At 38.2% G+C, this 26,110-nt stretch overlaps 2 protein-coding genes across 5 annotated transcripts in view; one reads left to right on the top strand and one right to left on the bottom strand.

Moving 5' to 3' along the window:
• Window positions 1–558: 558 nt before the first annotated feature.
• On the bottom strand, window positions 559–19,602 carry LOC124716134 (GTP-binding protein SAR1b-like). Its single transcript, XM_047243152.1, has 6 exons — window positions 19,448–19,602; window positions 19,032–19,082; window positions 14,016–14,135; window positions 11,752–11,817; window positions 1,012–1,247; window positions 559–907 (listed from the first exon to the last, which is right to left on the bottom strand). Exons 2-6 carry the CDS (start codon window positions 19,072–19,074, stop codon window positions 791–793), a joined length of 582 nt encoding a protein of 193 aa, XP_047099108.1. The 5' UTR covers window positions 19,075–19,082; window positions 19,448–19,602; the 3' UTR covers window positions 559–790.
• A 193-nt stretch (window positions 19,603–19,795) lies between these two features.
• LOC124716288 overlaps window positions 19,796–26,110 on the top strand; it is a 125,902-nt gene continuing 119,587 nt past the window's right edge. For all 4 annotated transcript variants that reach the window (XM_047243165.1, XM_047243174.1, XM_047243193.1 and 1 more), the window contains exon 1: window positions 19,796–20,025. In XM_047243165.1, coding sequence (XP_047099121.1) covers window positions 19,992–20,025 — 34 coding nt within the window. In that variant the 5' untranslated portion in view covers window positions 19,796–19,991. The remainder of the gene's footprint in view (window positions 20,026–26,110) is intronic.

Consider the following 26,110-nt stretch of genomic DNA (forward strand, 5'->3'; position numbering starts at 1 on the left):
GCAAAAGTATGTGTCAAAGTATGAACTACACATGAATGTTTTAGTACGAAAGCTCAAAGAACACTCCACAATACACAGGTTTGCTTGGGTACAAAAGAGAACTATATAAACTAACTAAAAATTTAACTTGCACTGTGACGCAGTACACTTGACAGCTGATCTGCACTGTAAAATACTATACATTTTTTTCCCAAAAACATGTCTGAAAAACTTTAATACTATACTAATGTCAGTAAACGTCAAACAGTTAGTGCAACTAAATGTTTTCAAGCTGACTGGTTTTTATTTAAGTTTGTCATTAACAATCCTATGAAAATCACATTGACAGTACATTTACCAGTTACAGCAAATGATAAAAACTGTTAATAGAAAATTGGTATATCAGTCATCACATATTCTCTACACTGATTAGTTTTACACATAAATAGTTACAACACACACACACACACACACACACACACACACACACACACACACACACACACGTGCACCCGCACCCTTTTTCCTTTACAAGTTAATGCAAAGTAACCTCAAATAGTTACCATCCTATCACACAAATTGGTTTGGATCAACAATTTCACAACAAATAAACATCAGCATCAGCTTAGAAATGATAACTGAGATGGATTTTTTTTTTTTTGAGCAGCAGATTCCTTAATGAAGCGACTGTCCACTTTAATGCAACTGATATATTACAAAATTTCACACGGTTTCATCTTAGAAATGAAATCACTATACTTCCCCATCACAAAATTTGCATGAACATTCCTTATCTGCAACTGCTGATTTTTCAGTCAATGTACTGAGCTAGCCATCTAAAGCCTTCTCCATAGCCTTGTCTTTTCAATACAGAGCACATGAAAAGCTCCAAAGGGCGCCCAGGAAGTTCTGATCTGGGAATCTTAGCCTGTAAATAACACCAAATTACCAATTACTCTTAAATCACAAATAACATTTGTAAATAAACAATTAAAAATTTATAGTATTAGATCAGCAGTTTTTAAAAGTTACCTTTCCTGTCGTCTGTCCATAAAGAGCAAACACGTTTCTTAACTCATCTTCCGAAGCAGCACCAGGTCGGTCAATTTTATTCCCTAAAATAAGAACTGGGCAGTTGCTTAACTGCTCATCAGTCAGTAGTGAATCTAGTTCTCTTTTACTTTCATTGAACCGATCTCGGTCACAGGCATCAATGAGAAAAACAATAGCATCTACAGCAGGGAAATAATCTTTCCAAACTCTTCTTGCTGGAAAAAAAGGTAAAGCAGAAATTAATTTTTTAGTAGGCATTTGTATTAACTACAAGTGACTAATTTGTTTTTAGAATGACTGTTCCAGAACGTTACTCCACTACTATGGTACACAAGATACCATAAGAAGTGGCTAGGTAATGGCTGGATTAAAGGGACCAAACTACGAGGTCATCTCTCCCTTGAGGAAGAAAACTTAAGATACATCCTAATTAACTCAATTGTATCCAAGAACCAAGAAAACCAAGAAACAGAAGGAAGTAGAAGGGAGAAACGGGTAAAAGGGTGAAAGTGGGAGAGTTGCCTCACCCAGAAAGCAGCTGGAGGCCCCTGGGACACATTACGCAACTGGAAACACACCCTTTGCATCTGACCGGTGCTTCCACAACCATTGCTATCACAAAACTAGCTACACAGACAAGATAACATTTCAGGAAAGATAACAATGACAATGAGTCTGTCAACTATTGATGGATGTAAAACAATAAGAAGAATTAAAAAGGTGAGAAGAGTAGGAGGCAGGTTGGATGACCGAGCAAGGGCAGTCTGCGCTCCTTGGGTCAGAGCAGGTGATGGGAGTACCCCTCCAATCCTTCAAGCGGCCAACAAGGCTAATGTTCGTGTCACAGAGAAGAGTAAAAGAACACTTTCACGGGTAAAATGTAAAATCTAAATCAGCCACTTTGGTGTCAACCAGAGGTACTAGCGTATCTGCAAGATTAAGGTTTTGCTGTAAGGTGACCAAATTAGGGCAGCCCAGTAGGTAGTTGGCCATCATTAGACGGCCACCACGCCGGCAGTGTGACGGATCTTCATGCCCGAGGATGTGGCTGTGGGTCAACCAAGTGGGGCCAATGCGAAGCTGACAAGACAGTAGATTTCCTGCAGGAAGCACAAATGGAAGACTGCCAAATGGTCTTGCTCTCTGTTATGGTTTGCAATCTATTTGTACAAACGATGGCCTCCAACAATTATTAGCGTACAGTGGATCAAAGGTCCGGTTCTGGTACCCCCACCATCTGCAAAGTCAACATCCTGGTAGCCAACTTGAACAACCGGTCAGCATGTTCATTCCCTAGGATCCCAACATGACCAGGCATCCATACAAAGACAACTGACCATCCAGCGTGGTGGAGGTAATACAGGAGATCCAAGATAGTCACAACCAAGAGGTGTCGTGTGTAGCACTGGTCGACAGCCTGAATACTACTCAAGGAATAACAGCTGATTCAGAACAACCTGCCAGTGCCAAGGACGAAGGTGGCCCAGGGCTCTAGCAATGGCCATCAATTCTGCAATGAATGCACTATATCCTTTTGGCAGGGAGCATCATTCACTATATCCAAATCATTTCATCCGTTGAACATATAGCTGTCAGTGTGTACCACATCCTAGCCTGGAAATACAACGATGTCCAGGAACAGACTGCGAAAAACAGTAGTGTCTACTGAGTCTATTGATCCAAAGGAGAGATTGCAGCAGATCTGAGGATGGGGGTACACAGCATGGGGGCATGTGCAATTTCTTCCTGACAAGAGATGACAGTAGGGAAAGATGAAATTCAGAGCAGAGACTCTGCACGTGAACTGCAACAGTGACTCCAGATCTTGGCCTGTGTGTGTGTGTGTGTGTGTGTGTGTGTGTGTGTGTGTGTGTGTGTGTGTGCGCGTGCGAGAGAGAGAGAGAGAGAGAGAGAGAGAGAGAGAGAGAGAGAGAGAATCCTACCAGGAAAAAGGACACTATAATTCAGATGCTCAGGGGAGCAGCGAATGTGTATTGCACAGTGGAGCAGCAATTGTTGGCACATAACCTGTAGGGAAGGGATGCCATCCTCCACAAGTATGATGTTCACAGTGCTGGTCAAAAGGCACATGTCAAGTCAGACCTCACAATGTTGTATTGGGGCCAGGATCCACAATGCTGAAGGCAATACTGAGCCAAGCACTACACTCCCATAAGTAAGATGTGACATGATCAGAGCTTTGCAGAGCATTCTGCACCCCAGCCAGTATTACATAGACAGCAATAAGTATTAAGATGTGACCATAATATTTGCTTAAGTTTGCCATGTCAATCAGGCATTGACGACAAATTCCAAAACATGATAAGACTCTACCACATTCAGCATTTGGTCCTCAAGATAGATCTGTTGGGGATGAACAGTATGAAGGTAACAAAATGCTTGTCCTGTCTTGGCGGCACAAATCTGGATGCCATGTGATAGAGCCCAGGTCTGCACCTTTTGTATGGCACCCTGCAGTCAGCGCTCATCAAAACCCACAGTTGAAGAGCAATAGTAGATGCAGAAGTCGTCTGCATACAGGAGGTTGACGCTGTAGATCCCAAGGCTGCTGCTAAACCATTGGTAGTCACAGGAGAAAGGGGCACACTCACTCAATAAAGAGCCCTGTGGGACCCGTTTCTCTTGCATATGAGTAGTACTGTTGGAACCTGAAACTGGGAAGTACGGCAAGACAAGAACTTCCGCACAAAAATCTGGAGTCAGCCCCAGAAGACCCCACTATTGGGGGATAGTGAGGATGTGGTTATGCCATGTGGTGTCTTCAGCCCTATGCAAGTCAAAGAAGACATCAATAAGATGTTGATGCTGGGCAAAAGCTGACTGAATAGCACACTCCAGGCAGACTAAATTGGCAGGAGTAGTGACACTCTCTCCCATTCTCGTGATAATACAAAACATGCTGCCCTTCTTTGAACTTTGTCAATGTACTCCGTCGGTCCTATCTGATAAGCCAAAAGTCCCCCAACTGAAGGTACCAACACAGCTGTTTAATCACCACGCATTCGAGCAACTTGCAGATAATATTAGTGGGGTAACTGGATGATAGCTCGAAATTTAATGCAAGCTTCAATGCAAGATGCTTAAAACAGTTTCCACAACGAAACTTTGTTTCGGAACCTGGCAGAAAATCCAAAGAGATTCTGGTCATATGTGAAGTATGTTAGCGGCAAGAAACAATCAATGCCCTCTCTGCACGATAGCAATGGAGATACTATCGAAGACAGTGCTGCCAAAGCAGAGTTACTACACACAGCTTTCCAAAATGCCTTCACAAAAGACAACGAAGTAAATATTCCAGAATTTGAATCAAGAACAGCTGCCAACATGAGTAACGTAGAAGTAAATATCCTCGGAGTAGTGAAGCAACTTAAATCACTTAATAAAAGCAAGTCTTCTGGTCCAGACTGTATACCAATTAGGTTCCTTTCAGAGTATGCTGATGCATTAGCTCCATACTTAACAATCACATACAACCATTTGCTCGACAATAGATCTGTACCCAAAGACTGGAAAGTTGCACAGGTCACACCAATATTCAAGAAAAGTAGTAGGAGTAATCCACTTAATTACAGGCCCATATATTTAACGTTGATATATAGCAGGATTTTGGAACATATATTGTGTTCAAACATTATGAATTACCTCGAAGAAAATGGTCTATTGACAAACAGTCAACATGTGTTTAGAAAACATCCTTCTTGTGAAACACAACTAGCTCTTTATTCGCCTGAAGTGTTGAGTGCTACTGACAAGGGATTTCTGATCGGTTCCATATTTCTGGATTTCCGGAAGGCTTTTAATACTGTAACACACAAGTGGCTTGTAGTGAAATTGAATGCTAACGGAATATCATCTCGGTTATGTGACTGTATTTGTGATTTTCTATCAGAGAGGTCACAGCTTGTAGTAATTGATGGAAAGTCATCGAGTACAATAGAAGTGATTTCTGGCATTCCCCAAGGTAGTGTTACAGGCCCTTTGCTGTTCCTTTTCTATATAAACAACTTGGGAGATAGTCTGAGCAGCCATCTTAGGTTGTTTGCAGATGATGCCGTTGTTTATCGACTAATTAAGTCATCAGATGAGCAAAACAAATTGCAAAACAATTTAAAAAAGATATCTGAATAGTGTGAAAAGTGGCGGTTGACCCTAAATAATGAAAAGTGTGAGGTCATTCACACGAGTTCTAAAAAGAAACTCGTTAAACTTCAGTTACACAATGATTCAGTCAAATCTAAAGGCCGTAAATTCAACTAAATACCTAGGAATTACAATTACGAACAACTTAAACTGGAAGGAACACAGAAAATGTTGTGGGGAAGGCTAACCAAAGACTGTGTTTTATTGACAGGACACTTAGAAAATGTAACAGATCTACTAAGTAGACTGCCTACACTACACTTATCCATCCTCTTTTAGAATACTGCTGTACCATGTGGGATCCTTATCAGATAGGACTGACGGAGTACATTGACAAAGTTCAAAGAAGGGCAGCACGTTTTGTATTATCATGAAAATCGGAGAGAGAGTCACTGAAATGATACAGGGTTTGGGCTGGACATCATTAAAAGAAAGGCGTTTTTCATTGTGACGGAATCTTCTCACAAAATTTCAATCACCAACTTTCTCCTCCGAATGCGAAAATATTTTGTTGAGACTGACCTACATCGGGAGAAACAATCGCCACGATAAAATAAGGGAAATCAGAGCTCGTACGGAAATAGATAGGCGTTTATTCTTTCCGTGCGCTATACAAGATCGGAATAATAGAGAATTGTGAAGGTGGTTCGATGAACCCTCTGCCAGGCACTTAAATGTGATTTGCAGAGTATCCATGTAGGTGTAGATGTAGATCTCAAGGGGGGTGTTCACTCTGATACAATCATGCTCTCTCGGTTCAGATACAGTTAAAAATGGCAAGTATATGATGTTGGCAATCCACTGATGCATGTCTGAGCATTTGGTGTGGTATGGCTGTGGTGCCGTGTCAGGGCATCAGGCTAGGGCACTGAGGAATTCCCACTCACTGAAAGGAGCACTGTAAGGTTCCAGGTGACGTGCAGTAAATGGTAAATGAAGTCTTTATGCTTGCTGTTCAAGGACACAAAAATGCGGGCTGATAATTCTCAGATGCAGAGCCTCAAGTGTTATAAAAAGCAAAATGTCTGGCAACAGTGTTTGGATCAGTGTAAACATCACCATTCACACAGATACCAGGTACAGCTACAGGATACTGGTGTCCATAGAGGCGTCAAATCTTCCTCCAAACCTGTGAAGGAGGGGTATACGGTCCAATAGTAGCAACGTAACTATCAAAGCATTTTCGTTTCTGTCATTTTGTGATATGGTGGACCTGGGCACAGAGTCGTTTAACAGCAATGAGGTGTTCCATCAACAGATGTCACTTAATGGTGTTGGAGAGGCCGCCTGTGATCTCTAATAGTCCACCATGATTCGGCAATATAGTTTGGATAAATGGCCGCATCAGTCATAAAGACTGAAAACCTTTATTTTACAGACCGATTTTGGTCACTGTGTGACCGTCTTCAGTACATATCCCAGAGAGCGGGCGTAGTTAAGTAGCCCGGAGGGCCAGGTGTAGGAGATGCGGAGGGCGATGGCACAGTCACTACAGAGGATGTCGTCGTCATAGTAGTAGCTTAAGTCATTGTCATACGTATAGGATGTAGATAATAATTCTTCTTCTTGGTTTCTTCTTTTGTGAGGCAGTCAAGTGTCTTGTGTTACTGGATTTTCTTTCTGCTATTTGAAAATGGTGCTGTCCGGTGAACAGGGAGAATCGTGCTTCCACAGTTGAAATAGGCACAACAAGCATTTGTGTGCAACTGATGGACGCAATCCCTACAGATGAGGCTACGAAGGCTGGACTTGCAACGCAAAAACGTGTCCAGATCGCATGCATTTGTAGCACTGCATGGGAGGGGAATGTACGGTTTGCCCAGTGATAACCCATCACCTTTACCCTCTCAGGCAACAAGTCACCTTCAAAGGCCAAGATGAAGGCTCCAGTATTCACTCTGTTGTCTTTGGTCGCTGCTGGACATGACGAACACATTGCACACCACATCATTCCAAATTAGTATCAACTTTTCATCAGGCTGTGAATGAAGATCTCTGCGGCAAATAATACCCTCTACAATACGCAGATTTCAATTGGAGGTGGGGGGGGGGGGGGGGGGTATAGTGACAGGAATATTACCAGCTTGTCACAGGTAAACAGTGCCTGTGACTGAGCAAGAGAGGCCATTTTGAGCAGAATGAAGCCATTTTTCTTCTTTAAAATTGCTTGGTCACTTCCCCAAACCTGTCCAAAAGGTATTCAATGCAGAACAATGGCTCTGTAGTCAAATCCCTGTCTGTCCTAGAACTAATCAGTATTTGGAGGGGGGGGGGGGGGATTATTTCTTGCCTTGTCTCTGAGCCCTATGTTTCGCCTATGGCATAACCTGGGAGGGGAACATTTTGGGGTCATACTTCTTCACACATTGTAATATGTCTTAGTTTCAAGAGAATGCTGGAGCTGTGCGGCCACCAGTGGAAGGAAGTTTAATTCACTTTAGCTGCAAATATTCCATCTTGGTACCACCCACTCTAAACGGGGGGTTCTCCCCTTGGGCACCTCCCACCCACAGCAATGGTTACCTGGTCAGTAAACCATTGCCTGGAGCCCCTGTGCCCCAGCCATGATGGGCACATACTTTTTGGATTGCATGGGAAGTTTCCAGCCCAGGCAGTAACAGTGCAATCTCTGTGTGGTCACAGAGGGTTACCACTGCACAGGTATTTGACTGCCCCTACCCCCTCACAATGGAATGCTGGGTTTTTGGCACAGTACCATTGCAAGAAAGAAAGATGCAAAGAGAGAAAGTCAAAAGTCGGAATACGTGCCACACTAGGTCACCTCCCTGCACAATCCACACTTACATAAAATTTAGAAAAAAAGTAGAAGTCAAACCCAACAAGAGGACCACATAATTAGAAATGAAAAGTTTTAGAAGGCTGGAAGGCAGGAAAATGAGAGCCCTAAACACAAACCAGATCCAAGCACATTCGGCAATGAAGAGTAGAGAGGAAAAAAAATTGGAGGAAGAGACTTCCAGCATGGAAAGGAAGTAGTGATGCAAGGGTTGGGGCCTTGTGGGGTCCAAGCACGTACTCATGAAAGGTGGACAAGCACATACTCACAAAAGAGGATGTGATAGTAGGGATATTAACCTATGTCACTGTACAGACAATTTCTAAAAGTCACTTCCATCGCTGGGGTCCTATCACTCCATGATATAATCTGGAATATGATTTACTAACACTGGAAAAAAAATTAACAACTTAACTGGTCATGCAAAGTGGCATAGTGGTTAACATAGTGGACTTGCATTTGGGAGGATGGAGATTGAAATCTGCCTGCCCATTCAGATTCAGCTTTCCTTCTTCAGTAGATGCTACATGCAGATGTCAGGAAGGTTTCTTTATAAATGACACAGTCAATTTCCTTACCCATTCTTCGACAACCTCTGTTTAATGACTTCTTTACTGACAGGGTGTGAAGTCCTAATCTTCCTCCTTTCAGCAAATAAAACACAATGAACAAGCAGCATAGGTCCCAAATTTGTTGAACTACATTCACCAGAGAACACTGATAGGGTGTATACATCGACAAGGAAAACAAATTCCTGGATTTTTCCCGGGGGCGGGGAGGACAACTTTTTCCCTGATGACAATACACTCTTTCCCCGATGAAAATACTTTTTTGTATTAAATGACATAATACTTTCTCTCAGAACTGTAAAAACTATCAATCCTTTGATAGGTTAAGGTTTTATACACTGGCACAGAACTTTCCGGCACTTCAGAGAAAAACGTGTTTTGGGAAGATTTTTTTTATGTGCAGCAACATATAAGCTGCATATTTTTGAATTACAATTTTCTTTCGTATTACAAAAGTATAAATTTGAATGCCATGAAACACAACACGTTAGTTTCTGAAACACTGAAATCTAGATTGTTATGTGCTTTTGTAAGCAATCATGGTCATGTCACGTGATTTTGCCAGTAGATCTTCAGAGCACAGGACATGTGATTAGTCGCTCAATAGCAACGTCAGTCAAGTTGGGCGAACACACAAATAGGAAATGTTAATGGTTTAAATTAATATATGCAGTGAAGCTACAAGATAAACAAAGCTTTACATATAATACTGCTATCTAAGATTAATAAGGTACAAGACAAGCTAAGCTTTCACATATATTGATTTTTTTCTGCGTGTGTTACACACCAAGATACATCACAAAAAGGTGAGAATAAAATTCTAAATAATGACAATGTCTGGTCTTCTGGTCTCAAAATTCTTCTAAGGGGCTGGTCCTCAGAGTGTTGAGTTTTATTTGAGAGTCAAACATTCTGTGGTTAAGAAAGTCATCGCGCATTCTCGCACATAACATAATTCATGTTGCTTAAAAGGAATTTTGCATTGAAAGTAATGCTTTTCAAACCACCATTCGCAATGTTTTCCCACAACCTGTTCGAAAGACATTCTTTTAAGCAGTTGCTAGATAGCACCAGAAAACAGGCGTTACTGCCCATGCGCAGCTACTTTATGTAGGAAGCCCGTGTGTTGTTATGTATAAAGCATTAAGAGATCTTACATCACGTTATAAAAGAAACAGAACATCAGAGGATACTTCACGAACTTCATAAACCATAGTAACATGCATAATTTGGCTTAAAGTTCACATTCATTATGTTCAGATTCACAACGAAGTATGTCCCAACCTTGTATTAAGGTTTTCAGGACGTAAATTTTCTTGGGAGTACGAGTACTGTGTTATCTCATGTTTGGTTCTTTATTACGGCCTAACGCCGTACATGCTAGAAGATGAAAACATGCACTTGAAATTCAACGAACAGTGGAAAACATTAATAAAAGCCAAATTTCTTTAGCATACTGACAAAAATGACTTCATTGTTCTGCAAGGCAGTTAATTCTTGACTACCAAAAATGTGGAAATAAAATAAAATCGCATATTTTAGCCTTACGTAATTATGTGAACGTATTTTGATTCACTTGTAGCTCCCAGCCACAGACATCAGATTTCTTTTCACTTGATGCGAGAGCTGTAAACTAAGGTGAAACAGAAAAATTACTAAATGTAAACAAGGATCATGTAGACAGTACCTTCCTTCCCACTACAACCGATACTGCTCTGCGCACGTGCAAATCTAGCAGTTTGGATGCACCAGAAAAGTTTTTCCAGGTAGCATCTGGCTGCTTGTTGTTACTACTGATACAGCTAACAGCCACACTGAAAGTAGCCAGAAGTGGGAGAAGGTACTGTTCATACACAACTCAACTGTGCATGCGCATGAGCCCACTGGCAACTCAAATAAACCTAATGTAAACAGTTATGACGAAACACTCATCGGAAGCAGTTTGTTGTTATGAAGTCTTTGTCCTAAAGCCTACGACACATTTGGTTGGCAGACATCTGTGTATGCAGTGCATTTTGCTGTTGTAAAAGGCATATTTCCTTTGAGATTTGAGTTTAATTTTTTTTCTCGTGCATATTTTATTGTTGTTGTACTATTCTACAGTAGTGGACAACAGTACTATTTTTTTGTTAGTGTATCAGTTCGTAGCAGTTAAAATTACAAAAATTTAACTGAAAACCAAAACAATGAAAAATTCCCGGAATTCTAAAAAATTCCCGGAATTCTAAAAAATTCTCTGATTTTTCCCAGGTGAAAAAATTCCCAGGTTTTTCCCGGTTGTCCCAGGGTGTATACACCCGCATGATAATTTACAGATTTAAAATCAACCATATGTAAAGTACCATGGGTTTTAAGCATTCGAGAAGCCCGGAATTTGGAATATCCAACCTCCACAAAATTTATTTTTAAGCATCTTGCTTGTGACAAGCTTTTGGCTCTGTTGGAACAAGCTCATAATACTGGCACAACAATGAACATTAAAGTGAACACAGCAGTTTTACTGTCAACTTTTATGCCTCATGGGGGAGGAAGAATGTGACTTTCAATACAAAACCCTATCTTCCACATTTAAGCTCTCAGGTTTTCAAATCTCATCCTGTGCAATATCCAACAATCAGACTTTCCTTCTCATTCCACCCGGTAAGTCTCCCGACTCGGTGTTCTGGACCATTTTTCTGAATTCTACTCCTTTTTTTAAAAACTCTCCAGTCCTTTTTCGTCAATCCTCTTTCTTCCCCTTCAATCCTTCTGGCAGAAGAAGAAGAAGCCAATGGCCCCTAATAACTACAAATTCATGGAAAATTCAGTTAACATGCAATACCTGTTATAGATGTGTTCTGCCGCCACTTGGTGAGTAGATTTTTAACCAACCCAATTACATTATAAGGCATACTTTAATGTTAAGGCACACAACAGCATGTACAGTGGCATAGAAGCAGTCATTCTTTACACAGCCCATCTCTGAATATGACAGAAAGACATCTCATGTAGAGAGTGCAAGAAGTACCCCTGTGATGTACTTTGCAGCATCCACAGAGTGTAGATGTAAACGACAGGTGTGAAAAGGTACAATACTTGAACTATTAGTCATAACGACTGAAATAAAACTTTAAGTAGTGATACACATCTCTGCTATAACTATGAATTTTTCCTCCAACACATGTATTCAGGATTTTTTAACTGCTCACTTACCTTGATGATGTCCACCAAGATCAAATGTTGTAAATCTCATATTACCTATGGAAAGTTCTTCTGAAGCTGAAAAATAATTTAATTATATTAGCTAAGTTGCATACACAATGAGGAATTTGCTAATTGCCCACATAGAAAAACAGAGGTTACACATCTAGCAATAGTTCAGTCCAAAACAGCAGCTAAGAAAAATGCTGTAACACGATTAAGCCTAATGAAATCTAGAACTACAGTCAAGCAAACAGCTATATGAAACACAAATGCTGTTACTTAGTGAGAGATTAGTTATATATGAAATATATTCTGGAGTAAACACAAAAATATCAGAGCTAATTTCAATTTTGAACAATGGAATACAATAACCTACATGGCTGTAAGTATTTTATTATCTTTACAATAATCTTGTCAATTTACAGTAATCAGAGCCCTCTACCATCCGCTATAAATAACAGATACTAATATAACCTCTCCGGTTGTCTTCTGAAACTGACACTATGCTATGAGTAATGTGTTCATTAAGTACTCTTGTGTTACCATTTTGAATTCCATGCAAACTCATAATGGCTGGTAAGAAAATGGCATGTGAGCTGGGCTAAAATGCTTCTCTTGTTCCAGAAAACAACTATCTTAGAGTTGATTGTAATCCACAACATAGCTGAATGTTTACAAATAAAACCAACAATAACGATAACTTTCCAGTCTTGGAAGACTATGAGACTTTTACATGCAAAAACAGGCTTTTACATTAAGGTTCTCCATATCTTTACCCTACAGATAATTAATGGGAGATAGAATCACCACCAAATTATGTGTGCCTTCCATTCACCACTATTTTAAAGCATCACCATACATTAGTTAATGCAGAAAAAAGTCTGGTTTACATTTAAATGAACTTTTGTTACATATCTAGCAGAATGGTTCAAATGTGAGTTTGTGTTTCACTTACAAGAAGTAAACTGTCCTCAGATACATATTCATCTCTCAACCATGGCACCTTAATATAAGTCAACATCTGATGCTACTCCTGCACTTTGTCCTTTAATGCCTGTTACATCATCCTCCTCTTCTCCCATATCTTTATGAATTGCATTCACACTATCTCAACAATTCATGGAGGGTAATTTCACAGTCCAAACACAGGAATTACATATCTTATTTTTTGGTATTTTTGTGTTTACTTAAGAATGTATGTAGAATATTAACTACTTGCATTACTCTTGAAAACATGTTCACTGTAAATCTTGACATGATACCCATGCATCAAATCAAATGATCTAATAACTGTATGTAATGAGAGGAATAAATCTTATCTCATTTCTTTCTATGCATCCTATCCTGTTCTTTTTCTTTCACTTTTCTTATCCTTCTGTGGTGGTCCTCCCCCCCCCCTCTCTTTCCAGGTTACTCTTATTCACTTGTTTCTCTATCCTCTTGCTTCTTAAAGGCTTGCTGATCAGCCTTACTTCTGCACTATTGTACCTTTGTTTCACTCCACAGTAGGCTTCTTTTGAGCAGCTGACAGTTCCTTGAAACATCATTTATGCACGTGCCATTCAACACACACACACACACACACACACACACACACACACACACACACACACACACACAGTGCACTCCAATATACTTCACACAGCTTCGTGCAATGAATTTATAAATGCCGCAATTTGCTTAATCGCTCTCTCATTCAGCTCTACAATCTGTGTGTAGGGTCTACATCAAAAGCTGTATATAGCAATGGAACAGTACAACTATTAGAATATTATTATTTTATTTCTGTTTTTTACAAATTATCATGACAAAGATTACAATAACAGTGTATCAAATTTACACGTGTTAGACAGTTCCAAAATTGGTAACACCTGTTGGTGTCCAGGAAAGAGGAGGAGCTTCTACAATTTGTTCCCTTTCAATGATTTAATAATTGTACTACATCTCTGATAGATTAACATGTAAGTCTATGCGCTAAATCCTTTCATGGTGTCCAGTAGACACTACAAAATTCATGACATGACAAACAATTTTTACTAATCAATGTCTTGACATCAGTCAATACTATGAACAAGAGTTAAATATATATTTATTAGAATAAGCCACAATAACTATGTAGACCTACTGAATTTTAATCCAGCACATTAACTATTTTTTTACTGTATTTGAAAGTGCTAAAGCCAACATAACATTTAAAAAATGAAGTAATTTATTTCTATTGAACAAAACTTCAGTCTTTCCTACAGTTTCAAATAAATAAAGGAAGTTCTTACTTGGATGCAATGTGGGAACATGCTGAGCTAAACGATCATCCTTCAGCATGTGAAGAAGAGTGGTTTTACCAGCATTGTCCAATCCTAAGAAGAGCAGCTTGCCAGACTTTTTCCATAATCCTGTGAAAATGTTAATCATGCAGCTATCATCATCTTAACAAAAATTTTCAATAAGTCAACTTACAGGTCAATGGAACAGGATCGACGAGATCTTCCTCCAACAACAGCTGCATTAATGTTGATTTCCCAGAGTTATCCAATCCTAAGACTGCATATATAGCCTTACGGCGGTTTAGGCCTTCCATTACACAAATGAAAAAGCACACCAAATAAAAATTGCAAGTGTAATTTTCAAAATGCACACCATTAAAATTTTATTAATGTTATAAATGACATACTCCATTTTAAATAATCAGGAGCAAAGAGCCTCCCTAAAATCAATACATTTCTTTGATGACAAACTTATTTAACTGCACTTGAAAACCAATTAGCTACAATTTTAAATTTATGGACAGCTCTCTCAAATATTTCTCAGTAATAACTCCCTTGCCCAACTCCCAACTGTAAGAAACATTTTGGAATTTAATCAATTAATTACAACATTAATCACACAAAAAATCAATTATCTTTTTTTTTTGTCTGGTGTGGCCTTATCTACAGATATATTTCAAAAATTAGGAGGAATGTCTATATAAGGTTAAAGATATACTAATTGTACATGTTAAACTATGTATAAATTTTAAAATGACAGTATGTTCTTTCTTCCCCTGAAATACCTTTGTTCAGTAAACAAACATTATTTCCAGAATAAATCATCTCTCTAAAGCAGAGCATGCACTGATTCGTAACTACATGAAAGATTAAAACAGTGTGCTAGACTGGGACTGTTTTTAGGTTAGAATTAGGATTTGGACACACTGTTTTGAAAAAAGTGAAAACAACAGAGGAGCTGAAGAAAATGCTTAAGACTGCACAGGAAAGTAATGTTAGGTTGTTTCATCAAATTATTAGAGGATTGAATAATAAGGTAGATGAGTTTCTTGTCTCTGAGGAAAACTCTGACAGCTCTGAAAGCATCCTGTGCCTATCTGAGCAACAAATAACTGCAGGGTTAGATAAATTGCCTATAAAAGATTACACTCCAGCAGCATACTCACGCAGAATATGGAAAAAAAAGAGGTGTTACAGATATTAACACAGAACAAAAGCTCAACAACACTGAGACAGACAGATTTTGTGATGATCAGCACATAGATGTGTGCACTTGCAAATTAATACATGCTGAAAAATAATTCACTTTTGATTTTAATCGTATACAGACTCCCAGTGGGAAATTTTAAATTGTTGATGAGGAATCTGGATTCGTTGATGTGCTATCCGTCAGGTAGCAGCATGCAGTTGATAGTCCGATTTTCTGAAGGATTCTGACAGAAAAAAAAAAAAAATCATCTGGAAACCTTATTTGGTTCCTGCAATTTGATCTCAGTAATTAACTTTGCAACACAGTGGGTAAAGAAAACAGAACCCTACTTGATACTGTTTTCTTTGGTGAAGCCCAAAGCAAAAAAATTACTGTTTACCCTGTAGCAAATGCTCTCTCTGATCATGGTGCACAATTAGTTACGATAAATAACAGTGCCCTACAGTATGGGTACTCCTAAGTGGAAATTAGATAATTAATGACTCCACGATAAACATTTTTAAGAATAGTTTACAAGAGATGATCTGGGCTGAAATTTATAATGAACAAAATGGTAAAAGAAAATTTAACCTATTCCATGACAATATTATTTGAAAAAGCTATCCACATAAGCTAATCAGAAAGGGCATTTAATATCCATGCAAAAAATCATGGACCGCTGGAGGGATTAAAGTATCTTCTGAAAGGAAAAGGGAAATATATCTGTTGTAGATAACAAGCAGAGATCCTGCAATTATTACAAAGTTACTAAGAAAGGTTATCAAAAATCAAGGAACATGCACACAGTGCCAGAAATCAGTAATTATGGCAACAGACTTAAGGCTACATGCAATGTTGTGAAACGAGAGACAGGACAACCAGCCACAGAACAGCAAAACATCACTATTGAACTGAATGGAATGGCTATAAATGAGGAGTCCCAGATAGCAATTATATTTAATAATCATTTCTTAATTTTAGTAGGAAGTATAAGGGCAAACAGTTCAAGAGAAAAATCACATCAGTATGTTGAAAAAGTAACTCATAAAATTCAATCATACGAATGTACCAGCAACTTGTCCTTCCTCAATAGGGAGAAATCACATACTGAGTTCCCCAAGGTGCAATCTTAGGTTCGCTGTTGTTCCTTATACATGTAAACTACCTTACGTCTAGTATACAACAAGCAGAATTAGTTCTTTTTGTGAATGACACTAGTATTGTATCAATTCAAGCATACATAAGGCAGCAGAAGAAATTGTAAACAAAGTTCTTGATAGTGTCACTGCTTGGTTTTCTGTAAACGGTCTCACTCAATTTTAATGAGACGCAGCATATTAAGTTCTGCATATGTAGAGGTATTGTAGTACACCAATGGTAAGTGTAACATACAGTGAAGAAATACTAAACAGGGTGGAAACTTGAAAAATGTTAAGTGCCCATAATGATGATAATGTGAACAGTTTAGAATTTCGTTCATCCACATTTGCACTTAGATTCATTGCATCTGTTGGGGAGAGATAAACCAATAAGTTGACATATTTTGCATATTTTCATTCAATAATGTCATATGGAATAATGTTTTGGGGTAATTCATTTTTAAGAAATAAAGTCTTCATAGCTCCAAAACATGCTGTAGAATAACACGTGGTGCTTAGTCATGATCATTTTGTAGACATCTGTTACAGATTTGGGCATTTTGACTACTACTTCACAGTATATTTATTTCCTCATGTAGTTTGTTGTAAATAATCCACTACAGCGCAAAAGGAACAAGGATGTAATAATTACAATACCATAAGGAAAAACAACATTTGTTAGTCCACATTAAGGTTATCTTTAACACAAAGAGTGGTGCATAATACTGCAAGTAAAATTTTTCTTACTTATCCAGTGATATAAATGTCTGACAGAGCAAAGTAACATTTGTAAAGAAACTGAAAAAGTTAATTCCTGTCTCCTTGACAACTCCTATTCCATCAAAGAATTTCTATTATTGTAACGTGTACGAGATGGTGTGTGTGTGTGTGTGTGTGTGTGTGTGTGTGAAACCTACAAAATTGACAGGAGGTAGTCATAGAAGTTAATGTGCAATGTGAATCATGTAAAACAAACTGTTCCACATCATTACAATTTATAGTGCAATATGATTCATGGAACATGAAACTAATTAACTAACCAACCTGCTACCTTTGGCTTTCGGAGGCAAATGATTTGATACTCAGCTGGCAGAACACTTGCCACAAAAGGCAATGGTCTCAGGTTCAAATCTATGTCTGGTATGTATTTTTCATCTGTTTGGATATTTCAAACTGATTCCTTCCTTTTGCAATGGAAAGATATATGGTGGAACATTTAAATTAAGACCATGGCAAATGAAATTTAACTCCACTTTCTAATATGACAGGACCTTTTTTAATTTTTAATTTGTGTATTGGGTGATACAGTTGGGAAACTTAATAATAAACTACGTCTACTGTTTTTATAGCATTTTAACTGTGCCAGTATACACAATACACATTTTTAAGTCACAACATAATCACGGATTTCTATTGTCACGAAAGAGCCTTCACTGCTGTGTCAACACGACAAACATTTACCTATGCAAGTTCAAGTGCATTCTTAACACCTATTCGTGAAAGCTTGCTGGAATATATACAAAATTTCAGAACAATATACATAGACTTTTGTTAAAACTTTTAATATATGGGTCAACCTGTGAATTTAGTGTACAATATGGATACATAAAAAATCAATTCAGCATGCAGTGGGGAAAACATGTCTAGTGGCTCCTCCTCGTGGCAGAAGGAAAAGAAAGAGGCATGAAGGGAAAGGACTGGTGAGATTTAGCAACTTAGAACCTGAGGTCAGAGGAGGCTTACATAGGTCCAGTAAATCTTCCCTGACCTGGTATTTAAGATGACTTTTCCATAGCTATCTCCATTTCATAAATCTAGCCAGCTCCTGTTCATCATCTTTCTTCCTTTTCCCTTAAACATTCTGCCACAAGGAAGCCACTTGTCTGAGAGTTTGGGCATTTCTATATCTTTTATACTGTGTCCCATAAATTTTGTATCTTTTGTATGGTTCACACAATGAAAAGCCTTAACCAATTTTATCAAACTCTTTGGTGGTTATTCGATAAGTAAATGTTCTGTCCTAATTTATCTAATTACCAGAAACAGATGATTAAAAGTTTTTAAATTTTGTAGTCATCTACCTTCAAAGAAATAGTATCAGAGCATTACTAGAAAAAGCAGGAATGAATTTAGGAAGGTTATGATTTAACATCCCGTGGACTGTGAAGCCATTAAAACTCTGGTGTAAATTTGAATGAGACAAGGAACAGGCAATAAATTTTCCACAGGTTATCCAAGAATCTATCGTGGAATTCACAATGAGTGATTTCGTGGTACCTTAGGAACTGTGAAGTGAAATGGTTAAAAAGAATTACTGAAACAATACAGTAACAAGTGTAGATTGACAAATCCAGACACTTTGAATGATGTTGCTGTAATCTATTACCAATGTCAATTTCCATGTTTGTCAACATTTGGAATCATATGGCTTGGAACAGGGCCATTTAATTTTTGTATACACCATTAATGTAAACAAGAAAGCAACTGTCATTGCATTACACCATATGTTGAGAGATTTAAATGTTTTGAAGTGAACCAGCTGCTACTTGAGACTTAACAAAAAACATTAACATCATCGGATTCGAAGAGATTTAACTGACAATGCAGTGGTCCTCCGTTCTGATGATTCGTCTCAGGCCTTGCAACGACACTACAGAAACTGACTACTATCAACATATAAGGTTTTTTTTAACATACCTAAATATCCCAGAACACCAGTGAACCAATCCCAGAGAAACATCGCGAATCCTGAAAATGAGCATATCAGATGTAAATTATACGAAACATTCATTTAAACGCCATAAAAATCATTAAATCGGGTAACACTGTTACACTACTTACTCACAGATTCTTTAAGTATATCGTTATTACAATGATCAATAGGATTTACAAAAAGGCGAAAAAAAATCAGTCAGCGCCCTGTCATTAATATTATCTTGGTATATATTAATACAATGCGATAAAATTTGAATTACAAAAGTTCTTTAATCACAGGCATCTAAGTCAAGAGAAGAGTTTTCACGCATTGTCATTAAAATTAAATTGAACACGATAAAAAAAGAAAATGTAGAGGTATAAGTCGTTGCAATACTGCTAACACAGGCGTGGCTTACCTAGACAGTTTATTTACACGTACAGGGAAATAATTTCAATAATTTTGTAACTAATCCGAATCAGAATAACCAAGATCACGATGACTAGCAACCTCCAGAGGTGATGCTACAAGGTGCATGTCACACAGAAACAGTTGGCATGAGGATGACGTACACTTCCTGACGACATAAAATTATTCAGATCGCAGATTGTACAAACAACTTGTTTATTAAATGTTCTATTTTTAAAAGAATTAGATAATTATAAAAGGTTCAACTGAATGACTGTTAATGGATAACGGTATAATATAACATTTTAACCAGTCAGATATTTGGCTCGTACTTCCGGCTTGAACAAATGAATTACCAGTTGAACACCGGCGATGAAATCCTGCGAAGGTGTTATCGCGGCTTGCCCAGGTTCGGAAGAGATTGTTAGTAAACACGAATGCAAAAACTTTTTCAGCAGTGACAGTTATTAAGCCGGTGTAGTGAATATCTGGTCGTTTTAGAAGAAATGAAGACTGTAACATGCTTGTTGCGATCAGTTGTTAAACTGTGAATAATGCAATGTCCAAGAAGACGACGCGGCGTTTTGTGTAAGTATTTGTTCTCACTTCTACAATAAGGTGCTAAACTTTTGATATAGATTGGTAATGAGCTGACATTATTCGATGACCGTGAATGAAGCGATATATTATATAAACACGAAATTAAACTTCAGGATTTTGTGTCGTTCAATAAATAGCTTGATTAATCAATAATGCTTGCATTGTTTGATATTGTGTTTGCTATGCTGTTAACCAGTTACTAACCCGTGAAAGTCAAGTGATATCCGTCCGTCAGGGTATTAATTTCTGCCATTATTTGAAAAAAAAAAAAATTATTTGCGTGTGCCGATTTGTTGAGAACTGGAAGGTAAGAGGTACTGAGAATTGTTACTGTGTGGATAGTTATGAAACAAACATCCAAAATAAAAGTGCCCCATTTTAAATGATTTCAGTTACGTGTTTAACTCAGTTTCTGCTTAGTGAAAAATTTTGCTTGTTTCGATTGAATGGAAATAAAGAAATGGGGGCTAACTTTTCTGTAACGTATACCGCGAGGTGTGGTCTCTGGGACCCCTATGTTGGAATCTAGATTTAAAGCAAATTTTTAATTTAATTTGTATAACATTTATTTATACAGTTAGTTAAGTGTTGTCTAAATATTCCTTGTTGCTTTTATTGCGCTAAATGAAGCCTGCAGTAGTTCACTTTGTGTCACACAAAATCACGTAGTATCTTGCACCCCCCCCCCCCCCCGTCCCCCATTTTTTTGTACGCACAAATTTAATTTTTCGAGAACTGAATTTTACATTCTAAAAAAAATCATATCATCTCTGTAGTGACTAAATTTTCACTTGAAATTAATTTTAAAGTTTCACATAAAATTGCTTTTGATAGGTACAAAAAGAAAGTGCAAAACTGACATTCGATGCTGGGATTAATATTTGGTTGTAACTAATATTTAAATATTTTCCTATAGAAACAGAAAGGTCCACATCTCAATTGTCCTGAAGCTCTTTCTGTGCATGAGTGCCATGTTTGCTAGCATCACTGGCTATAGTAAAATTGTCAACTTATTAATCTATTTCTTGATCTATATCACTGACGTCGTCTTCCAGCTACTGACCAACAGTTTCATCAGACTTTAGAATTGTTAAAACTCTCTTGTTCCTGTGAATACATTTTGCTTTATATCAAAGAAAATAGGCACTTAGTTCAGGGAGGTGCAGTCTAGGAGACCCCAACACATCATTAACATGTGTCAACAACAAACAAAGAAGGGGCTAATGCAGCCAGTAACAAAACATTGTAGGGTTGTCAGTTGAAGGAGAATATAAAAGCATTCACCAGAACTAACCTTGGAGAGTGAATTTGAAAATTTTTGCATGGTCTGAGAGACCGCACCAAGTGAGTTGAGGATTAAAAGTAAATTCCAATAGTGAACAAATATGGAAGAGAATGGAGAAGCAGAGCAGAAAAATGAGTAAATCAAGACCAGGTAGACCATTACAAACAGATGATGCTAGTATTTCAGAGAATAGAATTCGAAAGTACTCATGCTAGGTGGAGAAAGAAAACTAACTTGAGAGGTGGAGAAAAAAAATAAACTGGAGATTGGCATTGGTGAAGTAGTTAGTTTGTCAGTCATTCACACTGAATAACAGATTGGCAGGCCTAGTGGTATGCTGCTATAATATAAACAAAACTTTCAAGTTTATTGAATGTCACTGTTGTTGCCCCCTGTTATTTTGTATGTTTTGCCAGTGGAGCAGTCTGGAATGTGTGGTGCTGTAAGATAAACAACAAAGCTTTTGTATGAACCTAAGAAATTAATAATTTTTATTGCCTTTGTTTTGCTAGATTTTACATTCAGTACCCAGTTATTCTAACCTATTTCATGTGCCGCTGCATGCATGCTGAATCAATAGATCGAAGTCCAAGGGCAGTTTAGAGCCTGCACATTCTTTTAATGTCCAGTCAGGAGGCATTGGAGAGGAGCCATGTGACTGTTTGCTGCATCTGTCTGCAGAGGAGTGCTTGTCCACCCACTTATGTTGATGATAAGGCTGACACATACAGAATGTAGGTTAACCCCAAACAATTCCTTTGTAATCCAAATTTGCAATAAACACAGTCATTATCTTTAAACGTATGACTCCCTTCAGATGCCTACATCCTTCCACATCCTAACCAGGACCCACTGCAAGTCTTCACTTCGTTATGCATCTTAAACGTGGACAAGAACTATGATGGTAAGGAAGCATGAGAAAGAGTTCCAAGATTGCCAACAGGTGTATTATTGAGTCTGGACACATGGTTGAAGCTTACTTTCTTTACCATAATCCTTTAAAAGTCATCAATTATCAGTCATAATTAAGATGTGGGAATAATTAAGATGTGGGAGTAAAGTGAAAATGCATCTTGGGCTGTTTGCCAAAAGGATTCTGGGGCATTTGCTCAGCACCAAGACATACATATGCCTCATATTTGTGTTGTGTATTATGGCACTAAAAGTGACAAGAATGATATTCAGTGTGATAACTAAATATTTCAGGATAGATAAAAATCTACTTGCCAAGCAGCAGCTGGAAAACACACACATAAAATATATTAAAATTTGCAAGCTTTTGGAGCTAATGGCTCCTTCTGGCAGAAGGGTTAAAAGGGAAGGAAGAAGGGCAAAGGAAAAGAACTGGAAAAGTCAACCAGAACCCCAGGTCGGGAGACTTACTAGATATGGTGAGAAGGAAAGACTGATAGTTGGGGGCTGCGCCAGATGAGATTTGAAAATCTGTGGGCCACCTTTAAGGTGGAATATAGGTTAATATGCAAAGAATAAATTTCTCCCAAAACATTGTGCACAAGTTAATAAATGCAAAAAGCTAAGTGCTTTGCATGTGATACAGGTGGGAGGGACGGCAAAATAATAGACAGGTCAGAAAAAAAAAGATATAGAAAACTAACAGGGAAAGAGGAAAGAAGTAATTACCGAGAAGGAATGCTGAGGCTGAAGAAATCAATGTAAATTATGGCCAGTTGGCTGCTAAGAGCCAAGAACATGTTATAGTGCCAATTCCCACCTGCAGAATTCTGAGAAGTTGAAGTCTGAGAGGGAGGGGGGGGGGGGGGGGGGGGAGAAACCAGATGGCAGGTGTGGTGACACAGGCACCAAGATCTGACTGTCATGTTGTAGAGCAAGCTCAACAGGGTAATGCATACAGCATACTCTCCTATGGCCATTCATCCTTACTGGCAACTTTATGGTGGTCATGCCAATGTAAAAAAAGGCCGAACAGTATAACAGCTGGTATATGACGGGTCATTTCACAGGTGGCTCTCCCTTTGATTGTATATGTGTTGCCAGTTACATGAATGGTATAGGTGGTGGTAGGAGGGTGCATAGGGTAAATCTTATAGCAGGAATGGTCACAGTAATCTCTTTCTTGCATATGCCCTATCTTCCATTTTCAAGCTTTTCAGTTTTCAAATCTCATCTGGTGCAGTCTTTCCTTCTCATCGTGTCCCGTAAGTCTCCCCAACCTGGGGTTCTCGTTGACTCTTATGGATTCTTTCCCTTTTCCAAAAACTCACCAGTCCTTTTCCGTTGCCCCTCTTCCTTCCCCTTAAACCCTTCTTCTAGGAGAAGGAGCCACTAGCACCAAAAGCTTGCAAAAATTCGGCATTACAGAAGCGTCTGATTCCATCCATCTGCTTTGACCTATGACGTCACCAGTAAAGCAAAAACGGCTACTTCCAGCATATACAAAATTGTAACAGTGATGCCACTAGATATGCACACCAACATGTGGATAAAAATAAAAAATGACACAATAATGTCTCACTCCAAAAATAAAATGAAACTAATGGACAACGTTAGAAAATTGAGGGTTTGTGGTGGGCACAAGCTAAATATACGACAATAAAAAAAACACCACACCATCCTAAAACAAATCATGTAACAAAAAATTAAATTACAACATTCCACTGCAAAAACAAAACCATGGGAACCGGACATTTCCCTTGACTAATGTAGCTCAACCGCAGAAATTGAGACAGAAACCAACACCAACAACTCCAAAAAGTGAACTCTGACATTTCCCTTGACCTGTATAGCCCAACTGCAGTTATCAGTACCAAAAAACCAGTACCTACAACTTCAAAAAGTGGAACCAGAACCCCAACAACTCAAAAACCCAAATACATCAGCTAAAACGCAACCAACCTACCATAAATATATAATGGGAAAAACATCACTATTAGTATAGAATAAAACAAAAACAAAAATTATTTACCAAAAAGTCTCTGGTGATATCACCCAGGTTGGCTCACACACACACACACACACACACACACACGCGCGCGCACACAAACAAAAACCTTATTAACTCACCGAAAACTCTTCCACAACCCATGTTAATGCACCCGCTATTTAAACCCAAAACCATGTAGCACAATGCAACCAAAACTCAAATGAACCCAATACCACATGTTAAACTCAACATGTCCACATCCACCTGGGGGCACCACCAAATACAACAACTCGGACATCCACAAACACAACCAACTCAAAATCACTGCACCATAGTGACGTAACACACCACAACATGGGTCAAACCCGACAGGTGGAATTGGGCACTTCCACTGACGCCATACTTTAATACCTTTCATGTATGCTTTTTCCTGCCACTGCTTAATGAGTAGATATTTTTATCCATTTAGTTATATTATATTTTCAAAGATTGATTGTTATCATTGAATGAAATATTTAAGATGTTCAGTTAATATTCTGAGGAAAGTAAGAGAGCTCAATGGTTTACGGTATCTTCAGGAAGGGGGGGTCAATTAAAAAAAGTTGATGCGAAACACCAAACTGGGACAATTGGGTTAAGATGATGATCTTGTAGCTCACGGGCATTGTCTCGCCATCCAGTATGGAAACATTACTTGCTGACAGTTCATGAGCCATCAAAATGTGGTAACTCAGCTGCCAGAAAGTGATGGGAAGTGTGATAAAATTGCATGAACCCACACTTTGCTAGCTCATGTGACAGTAATTTAGATGTTAGGCTCTACATTAAATGTAGGTATTAGGCAACATTTAGTTGCTTGATACCCTGCCCATCATGAATTATGAAGAATTTTTCTTTTGAGGGTAGTTCTGTGGGAGTTTTCATTGATTGGTTTCACCAAGTCACATCCAGACACTCTCATTCTAATGTTACCTGGACTCCAGGTTTCTCTTATTAGTCAGTCTTATCAGCACAACAAATTTTTTAAAGGCATCAAATAAATATGACAGGCAGTAAACAACCAGATCACTAAAAGTTACCTGACACTATCCATATCGAAAACAAATTAATCAAATCATATCTTCTGCTGAAATAAGTGATAAGATTTATGATAACATTAATGATTTGTCAAGATCAGCACTCAGCACACAATGTAAGAGATTATGACATTGTAAGTGCACTTTAGTCAACAGACCTTCAAAAACAGGAAACTTGATTGCTTTTCTTTGGGCTTGAACCACAGTGGCGCAAAATGTGTTGAACCTGATCATTTTCTTCCGTAGACTGGGTTTATTATTTATTTTCTACTGTTGACCAATTCTGGCTTGTGTGCATTTGAAGTATTTAAATTATCACCATAATTGTAATGAGTGTCTTGCCTTGAATTATCAAACATTAGTTTGTAGACAAACAACAATTGGCTGTAAACAACGCAGAATGTTGGTCATTCAACATCCAACTCACATTATTCTCACAACACATACTGAAAGCCGTGGATCAGGGCCGTCAAATTGTGCCTCAGGGAAGTATTTTGCACCCTTTGCTGTTCATGTTGTATACTAATGGCCAAGTGGCCACTATTAATAGTAAATTTGGACATAATGCAGTTGTGTATAATTGATGTACTATCTGGAAAAGCAGATCTTAATTAGAAAGTGGCACAAAGACTGGAAACTTGCTTTACAAGTTCAGAAATTTAAAATTGTTCATTTAATGAAATACATAAAAATAGTGTGCTACAACTATAACATCAATGAGTCACAGTTGCAGTCAGTCCATATGAAGTGATCCAATGAGGGTTGCTTGACCATTTTTAAATATTTTGATTTTTTGTATGTTATTACCTT

Source organism: Schistocerca piceifrons, chromosome 1 (genome assembly GCF_021461385.2).
Source record: "Schistocerca piceifrons isolate TAMUIC-IGC-003096 chromosome 1, iqSchPice1.1, whole genome shotgun sequence".
In the NCBI taxonomy this organism is placed as follows: Eukaryota; Metazoa; Arthropoda; class Insecta; order Orthoptera; family Acrididae; genus Schistocerca; species Schistocerca piceifrons.

Bases quoted from the DNA above. Each gene is read 5' to 3' on its own strand.
- LOC124716134 (XM_047243152.1), bottom strand. From the start codon at position 19,074: ATGTTTCTCTGGGATTGGTTCACTGGTGTTCTGGGATATTTAG. The intron at 14,136-19,031 runs GTATGTTAAAAA...ACATTTTCACAG, and splicing joins TGGTGTTCTGGGATATTTAG to GATTATGGAAAAAGTCTGGC. The intron at 908-1,011 runs GTAACTTTTAAA...TGTTATTTACAG, and splicing joins ATGGACAGACGACAGGAAAG to GCTAAGATTCCCAGATCAGA.